General features: G+C 36.9%; 1 protein-coding gene across 1 annotated transcript in view; it reads right to left on the bottom strand.

The window, feature by feature from the left end:
- LOC107701581 (NT-3 growth factor receptor-like) overlaps positions 1-20,868 on the bottom strand; it is a 194,979-nt gene that overhangs the window by 88,853 nt on the left and 85,258 nt on the right. Inside the window, exons 5-11 of the mRNA XM_016503633.1 lie at positions 9,931-10,085; positions 9,375-9,517; positions 8,860-9,001; positions 5,102-5,398; positions 4,685-4,699; positions 2,861-2,922; positions 1,101-1,203 (exon numbers count right to left, since the gene is read on the bottom strand). Of these exons, the coding sequence (XP_016359119.1) occupies positions 1,101-1,203; positions 2,861-2,922; positions 4,685-4,699; positions 5,102-5,398; positions 8,860-9,001; positions 9,375-9,517; positions 9,931-10,085 (917 nt within the window). The remainder of the gene's footprint in view (positions 1-1,100; positions 1,204-2,860; positions 2,923-4,684; positions 4,700-5,101; positions 5,399-8,859; positions 9,002-9,374; positions 9,518-9,930; positions 10,086-20,868) is intronic.

The raw sequence follows: 20,868 nt of genomic DNA, 5'->3' as shown, positions 1-20,868 counted from the left end.
GGGGGGGGGGTCCCCGTGGGAGCCAAAATGAAACGGAGAAAGTCAATGAAAGTGGCATTGTGCCAAGGCAAGACACAGTCAGCCAACATGGCACGCATTCATTTAGAGCTCTGTCTGCACCGTACAAGGGGCTTATGGGTACTCTGACACCGTTACCACTAGACAGAGCCACTGATTACATTCCCAGTTGATGTTGAATGAAAAATACAACATGGCAAGAGGCTCCAGGGACCGAAAGCATCACATTAATTATCCCTTTGATACATGAGCATTTGTGTTGGTTGTAGTGTAATTGGTGTTGCACGGTTCCACGCGGGCCTACATGTCAGACGTAATGTTCATTACTAAGCCATTAAATGACATCCGGATGACTCATATTCATAATGACTGAGGTGTCAAGGGGGAAAATTAGAAATTTCTGGTTTTCATGTCAGAGCTGGGATGCAAAACAGGGTTGTTTCTCACTGCTACGGATAAAAAAGCAGCCAAAATGCATCATGGTTAGCCAAACCGACTGCGCTTTGGAGGATTCTGAGAGGAGAGGGGGAAACAACAACCCTGCCAAACCCATCGGAGAATCAGGAAAGCATGACTGAGCCTAGCATCCCGCCATCCCAGCACGTAACCAAGGAGACGGCTATCTACAGCGTCCGCTAACTGCTCGCCAGCAATGCATAGGCTTCAGACAACCCCAAGGGTCCATCCAGCATAGTGACATACGAATCCTATTTAGAGACCAAAAGCGTGGCTGAAACTCCATAAGGCTCATCATTCCTTGAAATCACCCATTATGACTCAGTTTAATGAACGATTAAAGATGTACATACACGTCTGAACTCCCAAAGAAACATTTGGTCAGTCCAACCTGATTTTGCCTCGCTGAATACTTTAAAATTAAAAATATCCAAAAACCAAGAAGCTCAACTCAAGAGATTGATTCAGAGCAAATTGTTAAAATAGAAAAATTTGCATAGCGTTTTAGCATTTCCCTTCTTCCTACAAACAACAGTTTCTGGTATTAAAAATTAGTCAGTTGATGTCACACTTCACTAATAATGCAATGTGCCAAGTTTCCCGCTGAATAGTTTACACTGGCTTACCTTTCATGCCAAACTTTGAGCGTCTGCCATATTTGTTGATTAGCACAAACATAATGACAAGGAGAACGCAGGCGAAGCCAGCCAAGCCAACCGCAATCGACACCTAGAGAAGCAGGAAACACAACATTTAATTTATTTGACGAACCAAAATATGAGATGTGAGCCAGACTTATGACAACCTAAATCGGGTTAGCACTTAGCTCTAGCAGGTTAGCAGTGATATAGGATTACTGTATTTTTGGAACTGAATATTAGAATACTGCTTACTGCACAGTATAAACAGTTTACTGCCTGATTAAAAGAAAAATCCTACATTGTTGTCACGTTGTCTCATTACACTACATGTTTAATTCACATGGTAAATGTTTAGCTATTTTAACTTATTATTCAAAGCCTGTGCAAAAAATGTCTTAACTAGCGGCAAATGGGTCAAATAATAGGTTTCATTAACGAATTTGTGACGAAAGGCTGTAAAGAAGAAGGTTGAGCATTTATGAAGAAGGTTTAGGCAGGTTTTATGCAAATAGATAACCTCATTTATTAGAATACTCCAGATTAGAACGAGGTCAAGAATAAATTCATGTGGCAAGGTATTTGTTGCAGAAATGTTTCGTGAGAAGTTCTCCTGCGTGGACAAATATGAAATAATCCTAGCAATTATTACTGAATGAAACGCACTGAGTCTAGTAAGAAGTTGATTCCATTCTCATTAATCACACTGGAATGAAAGGTCAAGTCAAGCGCATTGCATCGTGGGAAATCGTATGCTCGGTTGCACATTTTGGCAAATATAGTAGGTCATCTGGGTATTCTACATGTACGCATAGAGAAAAATTTGCATTCTGTTTATATTCTACACACTGCAGAAATAGTAGCATGCTAGCATGCTATAACTTTAGCTTATTTGTTATTATAATAATTTGTAATCTAAAATGATTTTTACAATCTTTTTACGAGGGAACTACAGTACAGGAATGACATAACTACTGTAGCAACTTAAAATGTGTCAAATAAATATTTCTATCTAATCTCTTATGTCTCGCACAGGAGGAAAAATGCAATTTTATAGCAAACCTAAAAAGCGTGTTTTGACTTGTTTATGTGATTTGTATTGATGTTGATGCTGTAATCATAAGAGGTTTATGTAATTGGAGTCATAAGTTGCATATGGCAGCGGTAGCTTTGATAAATTGCATGAAAAGAGAAGGGCAAAGCAAATCAAAGAAAAAAAAAAAGATTATAATAATAATTCAGGTTAGGTGTTGTAAGAGAGATACGGCCAAGATGGGAAATACAAAGCATACAACTTAATATAATGTCTAAATGCTCCAGATAAACACCACATAAAGACAATAAACAATAAATCAATGCAGTCAAAGTGCTGGAATAAAGCTATCGGAAGCAAAAAGCTTTTCCCCGTAATTAGGACCTCCAAACAATCGAGGGCCACGCTCACTCTTTGTGCCAGTGCCCGAGTCGCTATTAAAACATTCAGATGAGAATATAATCTCCATCCAGTCAATTATAGCACAAAGATGAACAAAAGTACTTTTTTAAGCAGCTGTAAAACATACAAGCCACAAGGGAACCGACAGATAAGAGCTAGAGTGTGAGGGAAAAAAACTGAACAAAAAGAAAATGGTTTAGAATAGTTTGTTTTCAACACCTCTGCCGTGTGTTCCTGGGAACAAGATGTTCAAGTAACCTCATTATACTTCATATGGGTGCTTTCGATCTCAGGAGACAAAAACAACACTCACGCCAAACGTGTCCTCTTCAGGCCGATGTGTCATGGTTGGAACAGCAGTCGGAGTCGGACTCACTAGAAAACAAACAAGAGTGTAGTTGTGTTCAGAAAAAGAAAGAAAGAGAAAAAAAGGAAAATATATTTTTTAACCTTTTGAAGATAAAATAATACCACATGGACATACTGTACATTACTGTGACCCCAAAATGGGTAAATGACTTATGTTTTCACCTTGTGCTTTGATCAGTTTAATGCGTACTTGCTGAAGTATTAATTTCTTTTGGGAGGTAAAAAAAAATGTATTAACACATTAATTTTAATGGTATAGTGTTTATATACAATTCATAAAATTATAATTAATTATCAATTAATTATAATTAACTGATAAAAATGTTATACAATTAATTTAATACAAAAATTTAAAATTACATGTCTAATGTTATACTAAAAATAATAATAGAAATCTTTAAAAAAAAACTTACATTTGCTATATTCAAAATCTTGAAACTGTTTACTTCCAGCTTTGAATGAATGAATGAATAAATGTTTTTATATTTTTTTAACTTTTGGGGGGGAAAGTAAAACCACAAAATCTTGAAAATGTTTATTTCCAGCTGTGAAATCAATAAATAACTCAATCAATCGATAAATAAAGAAATTTATTTATTTTTTTTAGAAAAGAATATAAAGGCAAAATATAGATATACTTTAAATCACCATTCCAATTAACATTTGACAACCAAAAATGTCCAAATTCTGTTTATCTTTATTTTGAAAGGTATATGTACAGTATATGCATGATATTGTTTTATCATTTAAAATTACTTATTAATTAATATATTTGTAGCTTAAGTGTCCAAATACATATTGGAGCCACTGTATAAGCAGCATAGATTTGATTTCCCCTCCATGTCATTTTCAATTAATTTTCACTACTAACTACGAATCTACAGACAATTGGTTTCGTCAAACCAGCCTTTAAAAGGTGATGGATGTTTTGTGTTTACTCAGAGTAACTGTTTTAAGACAAAAATGTCCAATTCTGCTACTGGAAGGCCACTCTCCTGCAGAATTTATCTCCAACATGCCAGCCTGGAAGTTTCCAGTATCCAAAGACCTTGATTTTCTGGTTCAGGTGTGTTTAATCAGGGCTGGAGCTAAACTCTGCTGGAAGGTGGCCCTCCAGGAGCAGGGCTACACAACCCTGGTTTTAAGAGAACTGTTGGGGATTATTCACTAAATATATCTTGGGGCAAATACTGTTTGATTAGACTGTTGCAAGGTTACTGCCATTTCGACAGTGAGTCCGATCGTAGATATCATATAGTATCGAACCAAACCCTTAGGCTGTTCTTATTTTTCATTTTTTTACCTCGACGGAGGGCATGTGTGTATGGCCTGATACTCCACACTACAGCCATCTAACTTCATCCAGAGCTCTGACAGTATCAATCTGTCATTCGCACAGTTTCCGTGCCTCAACTTGATAAAATATGGTAAATTAGGGTGATATCAGTGTAAGAAACATTCTTGTGAAGGTCAGTAATTGTTCCTCGGACAGTTTCTTGTGGAAAAGGATCTGATTTTTCTCCCATACTGACAGATATTGGTCACTTTATGCCAAAAATACAAAACAGGTCTAATAACAGCATGCCCAACTATGGCGGCCAGCCATCTGAGAATAAGGCCAAGGTAATTGTTTGGAGGATAGTTGTTTGTTCAGTGCATAGACCAAATTATTTGTTTCTAAATCATTCTTTGTTTTATGATAAACAAACCTAATGAATAAGTTACAAAAATACATGCAGCAAACAACTAAAGGGAGGGAGAAACTCACCATAATCTGGGTAGTCTGAGAAAAGAGGGGAAAAAACACACAGTGGTATATAATTACCAGATATGAATATGTCGAGATCAGCTCTAAGGACTCATGAAAACACATTTTTAAAATGTTATTATACTATGATCAGCATTTACCCTTCAGTGCATTTCTTGTGCAATTATGCACCTGCACCAGTACAAGAGAATGACTTTTTTTTTTTTTTGCCCCATACAGGTGGAAAATCAACATAGTACTTTTTGCTGGTATGATAACGCTTAGAAACAAGTTAGCTCATTTTGCATTAATTTTGTCCACCTTTATGGGGAAGAACATTTTCAGTTGTATTTGACAGTTCACTCACTGGGAAAACACTATGTAACTATAGGTTTTAGAATAACAGGCAATGTAAACGTGTATAAATCAGTCACGTACCATCAAAAGGTGGCTGTAGAAAGTGAGCGTACACAGTTTTGACGGCCACGCCCAGGAAGTTGCTGGCCTCCAGAGTGTAATTGCCATTGTTGTGGTGTGTGGGGTTTTTGAATATGAGGCATCCCTCTAAGCTGTCCTGATAGAGATCCATTTCTGGACGGAGGTATTTTGTCGGCTTGATCTCCTCGCCCTTATAGTACCAGCGAAGGGTGGGCAGGGGGTTTGCACGCACTGTGAAGACCATACACGTGTCATGCCACTTCTGCGGCTCCTCAAACTTAATGATGACAGGAGGGACTGCAGGAGAGAAACACAATACTTTTATACAGAAAGGATTAAGTACTTTGTGCCACCGTCCAACATAAATCCATAAACCAATGAGCATGGATTATCATAAACCGTGTTTATGCATGAGTGGGACTTTGGCCTCTGCAGCACAGGTGGTCCGTATGGATATTTGTTTGATCTGCTATCCTGTCTCTTGTACAGGAAGATCCCAGGTTAACTGTCAAGCTGGTCAAGCATTTGGACGAGCGGATGTTTCATGGAATGGAGGCGCAGAGCCAAAGGGTGGGAAACAACTGCAGCCTATAACCTTTTCCATCATCTTTTCCACCCACTGCATGTTTGACGGTAACTGTCAGCAATTATGATGCCGTAAATATGTCAAACATCCATATTAAACATTCATCAGGGATCGAATCAGTGGTTAATTCACTTCAATGTGTGGGTTCTACTTACATGAATACAGATATTTTTACAGATTTCTTCTAGAATAAGTTATTTTAAGCTATTAATATAATAGATAAAATATGAAAAAAATAAATATAATAATACAGTACTATTCAAATGTTTGGAGTCTGCATTATTTTTTTTTTCTTTCTTTTTGAAAGAAATGTATATTTTTTTCAGCAAGGACACATTAAATTGATCAAAAGTGACAGTAAATACATGTATAATGTTACAAAATATATATATTTCAAATAAATGCTATTTGAACTTTCTATTCATCAAAGAATAATAAAAGTGTCACAGGTTCCACAAAAATATTAAGTAGCACAACTGTTTTAAACATTGATAATAATTAATGTTTCTTGAGCTGCTAATTAGGATGATTTCTGAAGAATGGACTGGACTGAAGTAATGACAGTTTTGCCATCACAGGAAGAAATAACATTTTAAAATGTATTCAAATAGAAAACAAATTTTTATTGTAATAATATTTCACAATTTTACTGTTTTTACTGTATTTTTCAATCAAATACATACATGGTGCGCATAAGAGACTTCTTTCAAAAAACATTTAAAAAAATCTTACTAACCCCAATCTTTCTAATGGTAATGTACATATAAAACTTTTATCTGATTAACCTCTATTTTTTTTTTCTCCTGTCTCAAGGCCGGAGATTGTGAGAGAGAGAGAGTGAGAGAGAGACTGACTGACTTTCTCTTATTTCCACAGAATTTGCTGCTCTAAGCAAATCATACATGGTCAATAGATATTGAGTGTGGGAAGAATCATGTTACACTGTTGTTGGCCAACAGCATTCAGTATAAATGTAAATACTGATACAACACTGCGACCTCACATTACATTGTAATTGTATCTTGCTGTGTTCTTATAAGGTCTTTAATTGCCTTACTTCATTCCAAGTTTCGTTGGATATTGTGATGCTGTATTGTGTTTTATTACTGTACACATAGTTATTTTTCATTTTTCCGTTTAGTATAATTAATGTCAAAGCATCACAGGCTTTACAGGTACATCTGAAAACAGTTTAATTAATATTTTATTTTAATATTATTTAATATAACATAATAATATTCATTTATTATGTTACTGTGACAATGTATGGAATTCTCAAATAGTTTTAACTAAGCACAGAGGCACAAGCAAATTCAAAGTGGTCTTCATTAAGTACGTTATTGCTATACATTACCTGGTTAGTCAGTTCTGGAGTTAAGATTGATGCACTAGCTTCATTTAATTATATAAACTAAAGTTTCATTATTGTATATCATCCTGTTGTGTTTTTTGGTAGAGCCACGTCTTTATATATGATCCTTATTTGAGGCAAAGTTTGTCTTTGTTCTCGGCCTTTTCACTTTTTTTTTTATTTGTTTGGTTATTGTTTCTCAGGGGTAGGATTTATATGTTTGATTAGAGGCATAGTTTCTTTTTGCCAATTTTCATGAGTTGCTTATTGCCTCAGGGTTGTTGTTTCTTTCATTTTCTTTTTCATTTGGGACATTATTTTTGCATGCCTGACCCTATATGGGAAAAATAAACTTCCCTTTTTCTTTCTGCTAAAAAATGCAATGTGCATTGATTTTTTTCCAAGTCTAATATAAGGCACAAAACACATTTTAAGTGAACAAAAACTGGAACTTTTTCAAGTTTCTGATTCATAAGACCCCTGCATACCCTTCCCAATACACAAATACAGAAAATACACCACCTAACTCTGCCACAAAGCAATCACATGTAGCCTGCTCCACACTGAAACATGATAACATTGATAAATCTCTCTAATATTTCACTTACAGCCTTTTTTCGTGTGAAAAGTCCAGATGAAGAACAGCCCTCACTATCATAGATCAATAAACTACACAAATGACTTTCCTACAACACGCTGGGTTGTGTAGAACCTCAGATTTCTTTTTTGTAGGAGTAGGGCTATTTCTGATGAAGACATTTGTCATTATTTTATAACAAATTTCATTAGCCTCACTGTGATTTTTTTCCCATTATTTTTTAGAATTTAATTTGACAAAGCAGCCATTATTGTACCATAATTGGCTACATTAAAATACTAATAATCATAAAACACAGTAAACTAATATACAAAACCACATTTAACAGGTAGTGTGTAATTTCTGTGCCACTAACATCACTAAACAGAACTACAAAATAATCCAACCCGATCTCATGAAAAAAACAAATTTTTTTACGAGGTGGTGATTTTGTATGATTTCATAATGTGATTTGTATGGAAACATACAATTTTTAGGGAGAAAACAAAAATGTAAGCATGGAGGGCCACCCCAAAACCTAAGTGTCAATACAAAAATGTACAAATAAGATTGCATGAATTCATAAGAATTACCTACCATTTCACTAAAATGTAAAAAAGTTATTTGCCATAAAAGTGTGTTAAAACAATCTGTTGTCAAACAGGTTTCCAGAACACCCCCTCTCTCTCTCTGCCATTGGTCAGTCCATCAGGCAGCCCCGCCCCAAACTCACACCCTTGGCTGAACCAGTTGCTATGCTGGGCTGATCGGAATCCTAAAACAAACAGCGATGTTTTGAAAGCACCACAAAGCCACAGTGTTTACACTTTTGAGCAAAACCAACCGACACAACGGCTTACTTTTAGGTGCCTACATGCTAAGCTAGAATAATAGAAAGTATTTTAATAACAAAAATTACACACTTCACTTCTAGCTTTTTGTCGCATAGATTCTGCATTTCTCAGAGCCATTTTGATCAATAGTACTCACTTCAAAAAAAAAAAAAAAAAAGCTTTCTAGTGATCTCACCTCCCTAAATGCCTACCTCTTTCAAATAAAAGGCAATACAAATTAAGAAACTGAGTTGGTAGATGTGAGGCACAGTAGCAAGTGATAGTAACAAGCTAAAGAGGCAGACAAATCCAGTTCTGTGAGCTAGACAGAGGCAGAATTGGCACATTAGAGGCAGTGAGGCTCAATGTAAAGGCATTCGAGAGGCAGGGAACAAGAAAAGGGGCACTTACACTGCACTGAAAGTTGTATTGAGGCATTAGTCATCCCAACTATATTCTCTGCAATGCAGGTCAGCATGAAGCTGTTATCGTCTCGGCTGATGTTGACCAGAGTTAAGTTGATGGAGTGAACATTCGGTGGATATTGATTGGACTGGAAGAGAGGAGGACACAATAGCTTTTGGAAACACAACCAAGCTTGCACAGATTCACCAAATGGTTTATGGTGTATACTAGCCACTGTAAGGCTCGAGTGAGTGATTTAATAGATCTTAGATTGGGTAAATTGCATGTTTATTTTTAAACATAAAACCAGACTGTTAGGGATAGAAAAAAGCACAGTTTGCTGGTTTTAACTGGATTAGTTGGCCTCCCAATGTTTTTTTAGCTAGGTTAGATCCAAGTTTTCCAAAGTTGTTTTGTCTACTAATTTCAATATGCCATCTACCTTGACTAAGGTCCTTAAAAGGTACATAAAATCCATGCTGATTGCTAGTCAAAACGCAAAAAGCAAAAATCTGCCTTACTTGGTGAGTGTTAATGGAGTGCAGTCCACCAACAGTCCAATCCACTTCCGGTACCGGCACTCCTGACCCATTACAGGTGATTGTCACCCTGTCACCTTCCATCACTGTCAGGTTACTGTGACTTACGCTGATCTCTGGCAAATCTTGGTGGGAAATAGACAAGCAGTCATGGTACGAAAAAGAACATGACATTAAATAACTGACTGTAATTTTACACAAACAACATCAGGAAGCAATTTTATCACACTAGGCTCATGCTAAAATGTATAATTAAGTTTTAAAGCTGTTATTTTAAGGAACTTTTTCCACAAAATCGCCACAAATGCTGTTAAAGAATTTGGATGGCAATTGTCATCATTTACTCACATTCATGTCAATCCAAACCTGTATGACTTTATGATTTTCTTTTGCAGAACATGAAAGACGATATTTTAGAAAAAAGTCTGTTTTTGTCCATTCAATGAAAAGACGTGAGGGTGAGTAAATGATTTTTTTAGTGAACTAACCCAAGACATTTCTTTCATGGCAACCACAATTTACAGAAAGTGTCCTATACCACAGTGAGAGATGTTCATGAGCTGTAGAGGGATCTTGGAGACACCGTTGTTGCAGAAAAGGTGCTGGTTATGGAGTCCGGCTTCACCTCGCTGCTGCCACAGCTGGATCCAACGGATATTGCAGCTGCAGTTAAACACCACTCCTTCCAGTTTCCTGCCACAACACAATAGAGTTCTTATTGAGGGCGCACACACATGCACACAATGCCAAGAATGTCCATTTAGAAAACCAGCAGAAAACTAGGTGAAGGACAACATTATCCTAAAAAACATCAACTTCTCTGGCACCCATCAGTCAACCAAGGCCTGGAGAGCTGCTGGCGTGGTTCCATTTTGCAGCCGGAGTGGGTTATGTGCCCAGGGCTTTGTGTACGAATGCTTTCTGGACTGCAGCCCTTTCCTGGCCATGTCTGTCCAGCTATTCAGCGTGCCAAATTCACCACTGGTGCCCAGGGCGATCACAGTCCCCGCAAAGTCAAACACAACATGAGCTTCTGGATTAAGGCAAAAACTAAGCCGCAAGATGTGGTATAATGTGGCATAATATTTCGGTGCAATCTAAAATGAATACTCGCCAAAAAATAAGTAAAAATGTTAAAGTAAATGAACTGGTCAATTCAAAATGGATATATTAGTTGGTAATTTAGGAACTGCAACATTTTAAAACAAATAGTACGACTAATCTTAACCTTAACATTGAATCAAAGAATCAACCTGTCTGTCTACTAAAGAAAAATGTCATGACCAGCACATATAACAGCTTTTACCTACGTCTAAGTCTTTACCTAAATCATAAGTTTATCTAAAGACAGTTTAAGCCAGAAATTTTTTTTTGTCACAGGCACAGTTTTACAAAGACGCAAACGTGGACTTATCTTGTATATGATTACTGCCTTCACTGATTGTCACTGATTTACAACTTCATTTGGCAGACGCTTTCATCCAAAGTGACGTAAAATGCATTCAAGGTTTACATTTTATTAGTACATTCAGGAAATTGAACCCCTAATGCTGCCGTTGCTAAACAGCCAAGCGTGTAAAAACTATGAAAATGTATGTAAAAGACTGCAAAATAATGCATTTTTTCATAAAAATATTGCAGTGTCATGGTCAAGACAAATATGATTGCCCACACTGTTACATTTACAATTTCATTTGGCAGATGCTTTCCTCTGAAGCTTATAGTTATGTTTTATTAGTACTGAAAACTGAACCCATAATATTGGTGCTGATTGAGCCATGCATATAAAAACTGTGAAAATGTAAAAAAAAAACTGCAGTTATATGGCCAAGAGAAATATATTTATATAAAATACTTGCCAGTGAATTTCCTTAATTCATCCCTCATTAGCAAGAATTTGGACCTTGTGTGCGAGTAAAACATATTATGGTTTCTTAAAGGATCTTCTCAATGCTCAGTAACATATGGGATTATTATTGCATACATTTAACTGGACAGACGGAAGGGTGTGAGGTCAAGCCCACATAAAACTGGCATTAGATAGCACCTCCACCCACTACTACCTCACTTGCCCAATGAAGGGCTTCCTTTCGGAACCATCTCTATGCCAATGACTCCAACACCAACTCCCAGTGCAGCTATATCGCTGTGAACAACAGCCACCTCTAGCCTTCTCGGTATCTCATTTCACGCTCCTTCAAACAACTTTTGAGCACAGCCACCCCCACTCCTGCACCAAGAACAGACATCTTCCACATCAACCTCCTCCAAATGTCTAAATGTCAACTCTGACATATCTCCCTGCGATCATGAAGGCTCCACTGAGAGTTTAGAGGCTCTTCGACTTCCTAGAAGTGTCGAGTCAGGGGTGCCGTTTCCAGTGCTTGAAACTATCCTCTTCCCTGCTTATATCTTCTTCTTCACTGGTGTTGAGGGCCAAGCTGAAGGTATCACTGCATCTATCCAGTATGTGATGGACAAATTCTCAGGTAGCAAATAAAACAAAGAGGATATTAGTCTAGAAAATCTGAGCTAGATCAGTGGTTTTCAGGCATTTTTGAACCCAAGGGGCCCCTTTTGTCCAACACATTATTTAAAAGCCCTCTTTTAAGTTGATATGTACCTCTAGTACTGCTGTTGTAATAAATAATAAATAAACTCGAAAATATGTTGTCAGTTTAATGTTGTGCATTTCTTTTAAAATATTCAATTTTATTTTAGAAATTCATGTAATTTATTTTTCATTATTTTAACTTGACTAAAATAATGATCATTTTATCTCTTTTTTTATATTTTATTTAAGATTGTGTTAATATAATAATTTTAATAATTTTAACATTTGCATACTGCAATTTCTGCAGTGAGCCTGTTCAAATGCTCGCAAAAAGAATATCATTAAATTAGTCAAATGTATTTTTTCTACTTTTAATATATAACATTAACTGTTATAATAATACTTCATAATTACACTTTTTGTCAGACTAAAGGCTAATTTTCCTCTGAAGTCCCCAAATGTACTGATTTGGGAAATTGTATGAAAACTGTTTTTATACTTTTATCTACCATAGTTACTGCGAGCTAAGAACAGGGTGTAATCGCCTTTGCTACGTTTTACGCTTACTCCTCGCTTAAAGGGCTTCCAGCCGGCAAGATCCTGCAGCGCTGCGGAGGGTTCCAGATCTGATCTCTGTGGGAGTCTCTCCCCTTTAAGAATACGAAATATTAAGCCCGCAGGATATGTCTCACCTGGCCTGCAGCCTGGAGGAGCATGACGGCTTAAACTTCTGCACGCTCATTCATTCATCAGTTGGTGCGAGTAAGATAACCTTTCTCATTTGCAAGATAGGGCAGGAGATAGAGGCATATGAGCTGAATCCCATGCATATGAAATGGGCTGAACTGTAAGCTCTGGGAAACAGCATTGTTGCTCATTTGCAGAAATGAGGGGGACATTTTTCAAGTGAATCTTTAAACAATTTTGTCGGCACGTTCTGCACAAGGACAAGCGCAACCAGCATTTCAGAGCTTTGATGAATAATGATCAAAGGAGAGCCTAAGTAGATTCTCCACCCTTTAAAAATAAATTAACATGTCTAATGAGAAGCGTGCACGTTTCCTCTCTTACTAAGCAGTATCACGAACAGTCCATGATGGAGAAAGAACTCACACAACATGCTTAATTTATAGCCCACGTCTTATGATACTCTTGATTAGCAGTTCTAAACTAGTGGGTTACAACCCAAAAATTAGCCGCAACAGGCCTGTTCTGATGGGTCACAGATGGCAGAGGAAACCTTGTTTTCTGGTTTCCCCAGTCTGGGCAAGCTAGTCTTTATCAGGTTTAGGTGGTCACCCAGTCTGACCAGCTGACTAGTGTCAAAAACCCCATCTAAATAGACCAGCCTAAATGGTTTGGACAGGCTAAGAGACTAGGTAAGCATACAATTCAACTAAAGGTGGTATTGATGGTTTTATTTGGTTTAACTGGTCTCCCAATGTGGCCAAGCTGGTGTTTATCTGATCACCAGCAGACAAGTGTCCAAACCCCTCTAAAACCATCTAAACAGTGGGCCAGCTCACAAGTGTCCAAAACCCTTTTAAAATAATCAAAATAGACCAGCCTAACCAATTTGGCCAGGGTAGTCAAGCTAACCTGCTTAGGCTGATTTAACTGGTCTCCCAGAATGGCCAAGTTGCTCTTCAGATAGTTTCCTACCAGCTTACAAGTGCCAAAAAACTTTATAAAATCATCTAAATAGATCAGTCTAACTGGTTTTGCCAGGCTAAGAGACCAGCTAACCATATTAGCCTAGATTACCTGCTACAGTAGAAGAATTCAAAAAAGGTTGTATTGTTGGTTTTACCTGGTCTTTCCACCTATCAAAGATGGTGTTCAGCTCGTTTTCTGGTATCCCAAGCTGGCTTAGCTGATCTCATCCATAGGGCTGTCGCGATAACCGCAATATCGCAAAATTTTGCGAGCAAACCGCAAAGGAATGCAAGAACCGCAGCAACCGCGATTTTTGCGTGTTTTCTTTTTTCGTAAGGTTAATATATATATATATATATATATATATATATATATATATATATATATATGTATGGCGATAATACCGCATACCGCACTATTGAGCCACTCAACATTACCGCAAGGGAAATTCCCTCACCTACTCATCCAGCATGACAGATGTCCAAATCCCTTCTAAAAGACCAACTTAACCAATTTAGCAAGAGCAGACCACCTGATTAAATGAATTAAAGGAAAAAAAAGAGCTGGTTTAGCTGGTCTCCCTCCCTCACCAAACTGGTGTTAAGCTTGTTTTATGGTTTCCCAACATGGCCAAGCAAGTCTTTAGATGGTTTCTCAACCAGACCAGCTGAAAAATTCCCAAAATCTCTCTAAAACCATCAAAAGAGATCAGCCTATCCAGCTAGTTTAAACTATTTCTCCAGCAAGCAAAGCTACTATGCTCTTGTTATGAGAGCTAATTTAAAGTTACTGAGACCTTAACTATTTTCATACCTTGCGAACCTGAATAAAATATCAAATTAACCTTTCAAAAGGTCAAGGTGAATGATTGCTGGAGAAGAAAAGTAAAAACACAGGGGACATTGATGCATCAAGCCTGGGTGCTTAAAAAATGCCCAAATAACGTAGTCTAAATTACATCCGCCTAGCCGACATGCATTATGCATGCACTTCCATACCCGCACCCAGCCAAACGAAGGGACGCCATTGAATAAATCCACTAGAGCATTGAACGGTGGGTCAGGGTAACGCACATACTGATAAACAAATGGAAATATACACACATCTCATGCCTTAATGAAAAACGTCACCACAATGGAGGTGACAAACAGTGGTTAGCTTCCTAGGTAAGACAGAGAGTAGAATTGAGCCTTTATCATATGAATCAATTCAAAAGCTCTCTAAAAAGGCGTGCACAACACGAGCAGAATTTATATATAAATAATCAGAAGATTGCGTTAGCGTATGTTCAGGGAGCTCTCAAGACATGATGTGTAAATGTCAGCTATGCACTGTAGATGAGTTAGCCCATACATACTAACTCAACTAACGTTCTCCATGGAAACACTTTTCTATTAAGAAGGAACCTGGCGGAAGTGAAAGACAACATAATCCAGATTTAATGACAATTGAGAAATACACCTGCTGCAAGCTGGCTTATTTTGGGACTGGTTAGATTTAGATTTGAAACAAAGCAAAGTCAGTCAGCGAATGCAAGGTTAAAGCCAGCGAGTGCAAGTGAAGTGTAGAGGACAGCTGGGTACACCTGTAATGTTGCAGAGCACTTTGCCTTAAGACAAAATGGCCTGACAAAACCAGGCTTTAACGGTAGGCCTGGATGTAGACCGACAGACCCATTCAGATTCATTATACGGTGGCAATGAAAGGTTAAGCTAGGGGATACGGCTCTGACGGGGTGCTCTACAGTTTCCAGCTGCTGGGGTCATGCGTTGTGACATATCACAGTGGGCAGCAGTTTAAGCTCCAGCCACTGAGGTCCTAAACTGTGCATCTAATGATTTCGGATGAGATGATTCTATCCACATGCATATGACTAAATTCAATTTGGGCCATATTACTCCAGGTGAAAATGCAAAGACAGTATGCCAGTGCATATGAAAGAGGAGGAGATGGTATCTGCATTTACTTAAAATAAATATTATTAAAATAAATACATAAAAAACAAATACATGGATTAATATATAAAAATTATAACGATAACAATGATGATAATAAATATTTTTATATACAGTACATAGTGAAAATCAGGAACAAATAAGATAAAATAAAATAAGCCATTTAAAAAAGTAGTAAAACAATAATAATAATAATAATAAATAGTATCCATATAAGTATTAAAATATAAAATACAAAATGAACAATAATACTTAAATGATTATAAAAAGTTAAATATATAAATAATATATGACTGTATAGATATAGAATAATAATAGTAATAATAATGATAATAAACATTTATATAAATGGTAAATAAATCAAAACAGGCAAAAAAAAAATTTCAAAAACTAAATAATAATAATAATAATAATACATGTATTAAAATATACATTTATAAATATAAACCTACAAATAATAATTTTATAATACATTTTATAAAAATAAATAAATAATATATAAAATAATAAAAATGTAATAAATTTTTTTTTAAAGATTACATAATAATATAATCTGTATTATTATTATTATTATTATTATAAAAACACAAAACCTTAATAAATGAGACAAGTGAAATGAAAAGTGTGAGTAAGGTTCTATTCAGTGGTATCTGAAATATGTATATAAACATGTAAAATTACAGATGTAATTTAGACAAAATATATCCCAATGAAAACTGTTTCCAAATGAACCTATTAATGTCCAAAAACAAAACAAAAAGGAAGACGCTTAGGGAAGTGCTGTCTGCAGGCCCGTAACCAGCTATGAGGACACCGGTCCGGACCTCTGTAAATTTTTCATGTTCACAAATAAAATTTGTTTTTTGAATGACTAATTAGCTGTTAAACTCCTCATATGAATGCCTGCATGACATGTATAATTCAGTTTAGACGGTTTGCAAGAATGTTTAGCGTCCCTGTTATGAAAATCATCGCTGCGAGACACTGGCATAGTGAATGAGGCTTGAGAGAGTTGTGAGTGAGTGCGCGGGCGCAGATCCAGCTATTATAAGCGTTTTTGGACTTGTCTTTTCCACTTAATTTAACACTTTAGAAAGTTAAAAAAGTAGGAAGTTGCAATTTCGAGTCAGCGATATCTTTATCTTATCTAATTTGCAAAAGATTGGAAATAATTTCGGTTTATTTTTATTTATTTTATTTTTTTTGTTTGTTTTAGTATCAATATCTGGCAACACTGCATCCCCGTTACTTAAATTGAAAGCTATCAAAAAAAGCCCATGGACAGGTTTTTGCTGACAGGATACGACATTCGGTAAGGGAAACGCAAAAATTATCATGATATTATCTGTCATAAACGTTATCAACGCTGTCAAAAACAGTAGCATTTACAGTAACACTAGTACACACAGATCTGTAGAACAAGTAGGTTACAGAATGAAATGAAATACGCAAAAACTAGCCATGAAGAAGTCTATGCCATGTCATTCAGTATAGTTAGCCTACATTTTCACAAATCATGCTATAAACTTTCATTAGAGCACTAGACAAAGTTATTGTAGTTATGTATTGTTGCAATAAACAACTGATAAAATGATATACCCTTAAATATAGTAAAGTATTAACCAATTTTGATGCAATAAATAGGGTATGATTTAAAAATAATCATCCCTCCAAAACAGAGAAAACATCTTTCAGAAACATCTACATGTCTGTCTCCTTTAAAGTGTTTATAGTGTATATAATGAGTTGTATTTGTAGGGGTTATTATAACACAATTCTTTAACACCAACCCCCACCGGACCTCACTAATTTTCAAAGCCTGGGTACGTCCATGGCTGTCTGTAACACTTTAGCAGACAACTCCATAAATCATATTGGGTGTCAAATAAGTGACATCCAAAATATGCAATGTTGAGGGTCATTACTTTATATTAAGAGCAGTGAATGTGAAAGAGAAAGTTCCCCATTCTAGCTCGGCCATGTATGTGTGGTAACAGATAGAAACCCACAACTCCTGACAGGGAGACGGAGCCCCATGCAGCGGATATTAGGGTTCTCTCTGCAAGCTCTCATTACCGTTCCTGTGATGCTCCGAGTCATTCTTACAGGGATTAAACTAGCTTTCCAGCATCGTTAGCCTGATCCCATATGAGGGGGGCACTGTTTAATCAAATTATAATTAAAGTTTGAAGTCCCTCTAGTCATTAAAAACCAAATTATCAATCAAACAGGGTGTCACATACAATCACATGGCACATGACGGAGGGTAGAACTAAAAAAAAAGGAAAGACTGTTTGCTCAACTTTCCATTAAAGGGGTCATGAACTGAGAAATCAAAATTCCCTTGAGCATTTGACATGTAAGAGGTCATTGTACTATAAAAACATCCTGTAAGTTCCATAACTCAAAACTTTCTCGTTAGTCTAAAAACAGCTTATATTGAAGCCAGTCGTTGTGGAATGTGCCACTTTATGACGTAATAGTGTGGCTAAACACCGCCTCCGCAGGAGAAGATCAACGCCTGCTTTTTCATCACTGCCTGTTTAGCCCCTAGGGCTGGGACAATAAATCGATTCGTGGATCGATTCTGAGATTTTCAGAATGCATCGTGATTCTCTCTCGAATCGATTCTGAGCTTTGTTTTTAACAGCACATGGCACTCTAGGCTAGTTTTTAACTGCACACTCAAACGCTTACGAAGAAGAGCGCTTGTGCATTTGGTTGAGTAATGTAAGTGGTTAAATGTACTTGCCCATCGGCTTTTATGCTTTTATGATGCGAGATTAATGTAAACACAGCCCACTGTGAACATCCTTGTAATTCGCTTCAAACTTTTCGAACTTTATGAATGATTATTTTAGGTTCAAATGGTGCGTGTGTAAGGAACTGGAAGCAAGCAGAATACGGCTATTTCTAAAGCACACAGTGCCATCTGCTGTTAAAAACTAAGCTCAGAATCGATTCAAGAGAGAATCGCAATGCCTTCGGAAAATCTCAGAATCATTTCTCGATTCGCGATGCATCGATTTATTTTACCAGCCCTATTAGCCTGCCCACCAATTCGCGCACGTAGTGTAAATAATGATAGGCAAATGCAGGTCTACGCAGAAACCAAACAATAAAGATGGCTCTGAAGACAACAAGATGCTGTGCAATGCCAAGTTGTGGAAAAACATAGTCTTTGCACTGCCATCCTTTTGATCCCAACATTAGAAAAGAGTGATCAGTGGATGAACTTTATTTTAATGAAGTTCCAGACCGCGTCAACAAGAACGTCCACAATTAACCACACCTATTCAAACAAAGTGTTCTAACAGGACAGAAAATAGCACATTACTTCTAAATTATGATATTTTTCTATGTAAAAATCTTGATAACATTATAAGTGGACTTCAGAGAACAATAATAAAAAAGAGACAAAGTGTTATTTGTAGGGCTTGCACACCTTCTACATCATTACCCTCACAATATGGCTACACCGCCAGCTTCAAAGTATTCGTCTCAATCCATGTGGATTTTCTGGATGTGCTCCAAACAGCAGGTATCATTTCCCAACCTGCACTTCTCCACCACATCTCGGGACTGACTCTATTACTATGGCGTTATTTTAATGACAAATGTCGAGAGCGCATTATTGATCCGCGCGCGAGCGGAGAGATCCGCGCTCGCGCATTGTATTAATGTGCTTTCGCGCTACAATAGTGCGCTCTCGACATTTGTCATTAAAATAACGCCATTTCCATCAAGCATCTTTGGTGTTTTTCATAAGCTCCGGATGGGAAGCTGTCAGCAGGCAGTGGGAGCGACGGGAGTGATAAAGACTCGTCATTGACCACAGCCCTAAATGACACACGTCAATATGGATTGGATGTGAGCGAAACATGCAGCGCTGCTCTGTCAGGAATGAGTAGTGTTTGCACAACAGAGAGCGAGAGAAGGTGAATGACAGAGATTGATGGTGCTCCGCCGTGACCCAAGAAAGCGTGAGTGACACTGAAATATGCCCACAAGTGGGCAGAGAAGTATGAGATTGTGTTACTGAATGCCCTAGTGACATCAGATAACAATAGACATGCGGCTAACTTCTATTTTCTGGCATGGAAAAATCTGGAAATGGCAGGCAAGTAGTTTACTAGTGGCTGAATGATATATTGAATTTTCTAAATCAATCAATCAATACATAGACACACCTACATACTACAGTTCAAAAGTTTAGATTCAGTAAGATACTGTTAATGATACTGTTCTTACTGTATCACCCAGCCGTACTAATCTAAAACTGCTCCCTCACCTCGTCCTTCTGCTCTGGTTACCCACAATCCTCTGCATTCAGTATTCTATTGAAAATCCATATTTCATAGAAATATATTGCCCCCAATAGTCCTGAATTAACGTCTTTATGTAAAACGAACTAAGCAAATTGTGAAGAACGGACATTGATATTGTAATAGATACATGGCACAGAAAGACTGAATAAATGGTTTCAATTTTTTTACGGAATTGCATTCAATATTTAACTAATCGCCGTGGTAAGTGGGATGTAATAATCAATACAGGGGGACATCATTACCAGTGTATGAACATTTTGCCAGGCATCAGTCATGCTCCTCTCTAGTTCTCTTCTGAGCTTATTATCTTCATCTTCTGAGTGATTGCTTCAGGCTAACAATCAATATGAAAGCATCGTCCCTATTATTCCACACATAAAGGGCCAAACACCACAAAAGAGAGAGCGTGAGAGAGCAAGAGAGAAAGAGAAAAATAGAAAGCAAGCAAATATATATATACAGTACTGGTCAGAATTATTGGCACCCTTGGTAAATATGATCAAAGAAGGCTGTGAAAATAAATCTGCATTGTTAATCCTTTTGATCTTTTATTAAAAAAAATTCACAAATATCTAACCTCTCACTGAACTAAAACGATTGAAAATGGGGGAAAATCTCATTATGAAATAAATGTTTTTCTCAAATACACGATGGACACAATTATTGGCACCCCTAGAAATTCTTATGAGTAAAATATCTGTCAAGTATATTCCCATTCATATTTACAATTTTGAGCATACCAGGGAGAAATTCTTATTCTCCAGTGAAAGGTTAGATTTATGTGAGTTATTTAAATAAAAGATCAAAATGATTAACAATACTCAGCAATATTGCCAAGTTCTGTTTAACACTCCCAAGACTAATGAATATATGCATTTTAATCTTTTTCCACATGCATAATGACTTCCTTATAAACCAAGGATTAATATACGATCTCCCTACACAATGTGTCACCAGGCTTTACAGTTTTCTCCCAATCAGTA

The sequence above is a fragment of the Sinocyclocheilus anshuiensis genome, unplaced genomic scaffold, assembly GCF_001515605.1.
Source record: "Sinocyclocheilus anshuiensis isolate Anshui unplaced genomic scaffold, SAMN03320099.WGS_v1.1 scaffold729, whole genome shotgun sequence".
Taxonomy (NCBI): domain Eukaryota; kingdom Metazoa; phylum Chordata; class Actinopteri; order Cypriniformes; family Cyprinidae; genus Sinocyclocheilus; species Sinocyclocheilus anshuiensis.
This window is presented reverse-complemented; position numbering and strand designations above follow the sequence as displayed.